Below are 6,160 nucleotides of genomic sequence, written 5' to 3'. Positions count from 1 at the left end.
ATTTTCAAGTTGTAGTTAGAATATAGAAAAAAATCATTTTTCTAGCACAAGAAGAGATGAAAAGTTTATAAATGTATTGATATACAAGGAAATTTGAGCGATATGTATTTGTATTTACATCACATATCTTATACAACTAAATATAAAAAGATAAATTTCATGGACTCTATTTTTATGATGTCTCATAAATTTGTTTGAGTTCTTCAAGGATGGTAATAAAAGTTATGTTATATTTAATTTCAGATTCTTTTTCTCAACTAGATTCTTGGGTCATTTCTCCTTCTGCCACGTTTCCTCTCTGTACATACTACTTCCAAAATATAATCTATAACCTATTTAAATATTTCCTTTGGTGAAGAGAATTCGGCAAGTAATTTAAATGCATATTCGTCAAAAGCCATGTCAAAGTCACGTGAAAGTCCTGCTTCCTCTTCAGAACAATGTGTACACTAATTTCTTCAAATTACATTTTGATTTATTTGTTATTTATATTCTGATATAATTAATTAAGTTGATGAAATGTTTGTGATTTTTGTTTATAGAATCCAAATGTAGACTTAATTGACATAGCCTTCACTGTTGGATAGAGAAAAACTTGCAACTTGTTTATAAAGGATTCCTCTATTAGTACATTTTTGTGCAAGTTGAAGTATACACTCGTAATCTTTATTGTATCTTCAGTAATTTTGGTTTGTCCGCGTTGAGACAAAATGATATTATGCAATCATAAAAGGAGTAAATTTGTTGATCCTTGATGTAGCAATTTTTTTGGTGTTGCGTTTGTTTTCCTCCATACTTTAAATTAATATGGTTTATATTTTAATGAAAAGAAACCAAATGACATGGAGGTCCTATGACAATTGTCCTTGAAAGTACATGCAACGGTGGCTTTGTTCAAGTAAGAAGAAATCATTTTAGAGTTTCAATTACTATGAAGGAAGGGAGGTTCTCTAATTGAGTTAAATGGCTCAGTATGCTCCTACTTTCATATTCTCAATCAGAATCAAGCACCTGCATATTTTCCAAGAGAAAGTGGGAGAGTAATGAGGATGGAATCAGCCCCTACAAGATGATGAAGGCAATAATCTGGTGATTGATTCAATTTCTAGACACTCCTTATTACCCTACAAGGACTACAAGGATAGCTACTACGAGAAAAAAGAAATCAGCTTCTAATCATGTGAATAGGCCCACTCCTTATGAATACCATGGTAAAAATGTTTCATTTGGCTGTTAGAAATATCATGGAATGGTTTGAAGTTCCACGCACTCCTCTCTACCTAGAAGTTATTTTCAGGCATGCTTTTGATTGATGTTACAACTTGTATGATGTTGTACTGACACAATAGTAATGCATTCTAAGAATATCTTTTCCAAGCTAGGATAAGACATGTTGTTGTTTTATACATATTAACTCACTCTAGAATGAGATCTTGTTAGAAGAGTAATATGGATACTAAGTCCAAAATCGATCAGTAAAGCTACCTTTGTAACAAGATGAACCAATATAATCAGGCATAATTCAAAACTATTATAAGGAGATATAGATATGCATCTGTAACATTTTCTGGATACTGAGTTCAAAATCGATCAGTAAAGATACCTTTTGTTTATTGCCTTTTGTGAAAAAAGAAACCAATATAATCACTCAGAATTCAAAATTATTATAAGGAGATCCAACTATGCATTTGTAACATTTTCTCAATTCATTCGATCAAGTGAAATATTTAACTTTACAGTCTTGATTTGAATAAAAAGGACTTGGCATGGGTCTTTGAGAAGCCAGAAACATAATTTTTGTCAATATTTACCAAAGTTCACATACAAACAACATTTTTTTGAATAAAAACCTTGATAAGCTACTAAATTCGTGGAAGGAAAACATAAATTATTCCACATATTCTAAAACCTAAATTCTTCCTCATATTGTATGTGGATATGCATGTAAGTAATTTGTGTTGAAATAACTTATAGTATTGTATGTTAGGATATGTATGCAAGTAATTTGTGTTGAAATAATAGATAGAATTTGGATAAAGTATTATTCACAAATAAATGTCTCTACACTAGAAAAGGGTATGATTTGAGTTCAAAAGAAATTTTATCTGAAATATGTCTATTCCAAGTATTCAAGATAGTCCAAAAATGTTGAACTTTTAGTCACTTGAAAGCCTTTACCCACCTTTAACAACATTACCTAAAAATTGTAGATTCAAAAAGACAAATTATTATTAGGCGGCTGATGCAAACATAATAGGAATTGTACAAGTCACCAATAAGAAGAAATACAATTAACAATTGCACTGAGCATTTTTTAGTGTTATGCAACCATGCAACATATATCTAAAATATATTATTACACTAACTCATATGTTCTTCATAACATTGAAAAATCTAGTAGTTGTTAATAATACCTCAAAAAACTACAAAATTAAGGGAATTAATTAATACTCAAAATTTTGTATAACCATACCCATGGGGTATACAACAAACAATGACAAGGTGTTATGTTAAGGCACTTTGTGTTGTAAAGGCACGATATGGTCAACACAATGCCATGGAAACGTCTGACGGAGAAATTTTTCGGGTGGGTAGAGAAATTGCAGAATTCATCGATATATCTCATGCAACTGTGCCTGTTTACGTATCCACTCCAATATTGGAAAAGGTGATCCAATACTATGACTATCATTTACGCAACTCAACTCAAACCTCACGTGAAATTAAAGAGTGGGATGAGAATTTTATCAGCGTGGACATATCAACACTGCGGGATATGATAAAGGTAATGTTATCATAAAAATAATGGAAATATTAGCTTTTTAAAAGTCAATAAGTAATGTAATTGAATGCTGGTTGATATGCTTTATATTATGTTACTGCAGGCAACAGATTTTCTTGCTATGCAGAGTCTTTTGGATTTGTCAAGTGAGAAATTGGAAAGAGAAATCCTTGCAAGGCCAGAGATAGAGAGTGATGAATTTTTTATATAAAAATAATTAAATCAAAGAAAATTTGTATTTAGTTAGATTGATATTTTTTAGGAGTAGTTTTTAAGTTTGATATTTTGGAGTTTTTGGTGGATTTTTGGTGGGAATCTGGCCAAAATTTTGATGGCCAAATCTTGATTTGTGTTGTTTAAATTGGTTTTTATTACTAAATATATGGATTCAACACCTTCAAAAATCTTCAAGGCACTTCTATTCCAGTTGTCAAACTTGTGATATTAATGAAGCCTAAAACTTTCCAAAGAGTCTCATTTAAAACTACTTGTTATATTTTTATATTATATTCCATCATATTGTTTTTAGTGAATTTAAAACATGATTTATATTATTTTATAAAATAACAAATTATATTATTATATAATTCTAACTGTTTTATGTTATAAAATTATTTATATTTATTAGTTTCTTTTCATCTTTAAATTAAATTTAGATAAATATTTTTAGTAATGTTGTTATTTATAATAACTTTAGACAATAAATATCAAAATTTTAATTTAAGTTGTTATTCACAAATTTTAGGAAATTATTTATTTTATTTGATTAATTTACTATTTCTTACTTGTTTTGAAATAAATCATTCAATTTTTTGGAACTGTTTTCTTTTCTTTCTGTGACACGTAACTCATTTAACAAGAAATCAATTTATATTTTCTAATTTTATTCAATTAAATTATTATTATTATGTATTATTAATTTGAATACTAATTTAAATATTCTTATATAATATTATTAATAATATTAATATCAATAATAACATTTACGTATATCTATATTTACAGGACATTTAATGTATATCACTTGTACAACAGGTTGTGAGCACGTTCTAAGAAAAAATACTTCCGCATAGTATTCAAAAAAAGTGTTTGACGAAAATTGTCAACACCAATAAACCATTGAAATCGACAGTAGAGAAAATATAGTTGAGACAAAACATTGATTATGTTTTTAAATGAAGGGGAGAGGGCCCTTTAAGAGTGATAAGTAGGCGAAGTTGTTGTCCTCTCTGAAGAATATGAGGTCCCTTTGTTGACTTGTGCACTTCAACCCCACCATACTCTAGACAATGGTGGTTCTGGCCTATCGAAGCAGTCATGCAAGACTTTTTGGAGAAGGCCCCTTATCCACTTCAACACAATATTTCACCGTGGCTCTTAAGAATTTACAATCAATTCAAGAATAGGACTATAATTCCATTGCAGAGAACATTTGTCAAAAGAGTCAAGTATCTATCCAGGTAGTTGGGACACTGGGATACATGCCTCCAGAATATTTTAATGGATAGTTTGCTACGAAGCAGGTTGATGTTTACAACGTTGTAATGTTGATGATGGAGATTATCAGTGGAAGGAAGCCTAACCTTTCTATCCAGGTTCCTTTGACTCTTGTCTCTGACATTTGGGTCCATATATTACTTGCTTGCACATACCCACATCCACAGGTAGTTGGTCTTGAATTATCTATAACTTTAATCATTGTATCATTTACGAGTTGCTATTAGAGATATAGTTCAATGGAGAGTAAGTGAGAAAATTTGGCAAAATACAAAGGAACATATAACTACTTTAGTATGGAAATAAATCTTATGGTTATATAAGAGGAATACAAACGTTGACATAAGTCCATATTAGTCTCCGAAAGACAATTGACATGTAGGATAAATATGAGTTTGCAAAACCTAGAAATTGGAACAAGAAGGTGGGAACAAATGGAAAAAATAGAACACACGTGTCTCTTATGTGATGAACAACCCTTTGAAGATGAAACTTGTTTGTTTCTAAATTGTTCGAAATACGACGAACTTTCAGTCCAAAGGGTTGAATGCTTTGTTGAATTTTCTAGCAAACATATAGGAAGCTTTCCCAATGAACTGTAGTTTATTTTAGATATGAAACACTTTCATTACAAAGGGTTGAATGCTTTGTTGAATTGAATTTCTAGCAAACATTTAGGAATATTTTTCAAGCAGTTGTTAGAATATAGAAAAAAATCATTTTTCTAGCACAAGAAGAGATGAAAAGTTTATAAATGTATTGATATACAAGGCAATTTGAGTGACATATATTTGTATTTACATCACATATCTTATACAACTAAATATAAAAAGATAAATTTCATGGACTCTATTTTTATGATGTCCCATAAATCTGTTTGAGCTCTTCGAGGATGGTAATAAAAGTTATGTTTCATTTAATTTCAAATTCATTTGCTCAACTAGATTCTTGGGTCATTTCTACTTCTGCCACATTTCCTCTCTATACATACTACTTCCAAAATATAATATGTAACCTATTTAAATATTTCCTCTGACAAAGAGAATTCGACGAGTAATTTAAATGCATAGTTCTCAAAAGCCATGTCAAAGTCACGTAAAATTCCTGCTTCCTCTTCAAAACAATGTGTACACTAATTTCTTCGATTTACAGTTTGATTTATTTGTTATTTATATTTTGATATAATTAATTAAGTTGATGAAATGTTCGTGAATTTTGTTTATGGAATCCAAATGTAGAATTAATTGACATAGTCTTCACTGTTGGACAAACAAAAACTTGCAATTTGATTATAAAGGATCCTTCTATTAGTATAGTTTTGTGCAAGTTGAAGTATACACTTGTAATCTTTATTGTATCTTTAGTAATTTTGGTTTGTCTGCTTCGAGACAAAATGATATTATGCGATCATAAAAGGAGTAAATTTGTTGATCATTGATGTAGCAAATTTTTTGGTGATGCATTTGTTTTCCTACATACTTTAAATTTATATGGTTTATTTTGTTGAAATGAAGCCAAATGACATGGAGGACCTAGGACAATTTTCCTTGAAAGCACAGAAAACAGTGGCTTTGTTCAAGTCAGCAGGAATCATTTTAGAGTTTCAATTACTATGAAGGAAGGGAGGTTCTGTAATTGAGTGAAATGGCTCGGTGTGCTCCTACTTTCATATTCTCAATTGGTATCAAGCAACTGCATATTTTCCATGAGGAAGTGGGAGAGTAATGAGGATGGAATCAGCCCCCACAAGATGATGAAGGTAATAATCTGGTGATTGATCCAATTTGTAGACACTCCTTATTACCCTACAAGGACTACAATGATATCTACTATGAGAAAAAAGAAATCGGCTTCTAATCATGTGAATAAGCCCACTCACTA

At 30.3% G+C, this 6,160-nt stretch overlaps 1 protein-coding gene across 1 annotated transcript; it reads left to right on the top strand.

Annotated features, from left to right (window-relative positions):
• Positions 1–2,557: 2,557 nt before the first annotated feature.
• On the top strand, positions 2,558–2,993 carry LOC149171435 (SKP1-like protein 9). The gene is made up of 2 exons (XM_089425981.1): positions 2,558–2,785; positions 2,886–2,993. The coding sequence occupies exons 1-2, from the start codon at positions 2,558–2,560 to the stop codon at positions 2,991–2,993; spliced, it is 336 nt and encodes a 111-aa protein (XP_089282107.1).
• Positions 2,994–6,160: the final 3,167 nt, after the last annotated feature.

This window comes from Pinus tabuliformis, chromosome 4_2 (genome assembly GCF_031772625.1).
Source record: "Pinus tabuliformis cultivar Carrire ecotype Pingquan chromosome 4_2, CPIR1, whole genome shotgun sequence".
Taxonomy (NCBI): domain Eukaryota; kingdom Viridiplantae; phylum Streptophyta; class Pinopsida; order Pinales; family Pinaceae; genus Pinus; species Pinus tabuliformis.
The sequence above is the reverse complement of the archived record's forward strand: the minus strand, read 5'-3'. Positions and strand labels throughout refer to the sequence as shown.

What these genes read in the sequence shown, in the direction of transcription:
- LOC149171435 (XM_089425981.1), top strand. Translation starts at nt 2,558, where the DNA reads ATGGAAACGTCTGACGGAGAAATTTTTCGGGTGGGTAGAGAAATTGCA. An exon ending in CACTGCGGGATATGATAAAG is followed by an intron (nt 2,786 to 2,885) that starts GTAATGTTATCA and finishes ATGTTACTGCAG; the next exon opens with GCAACAGATTTTCTTGCTAT.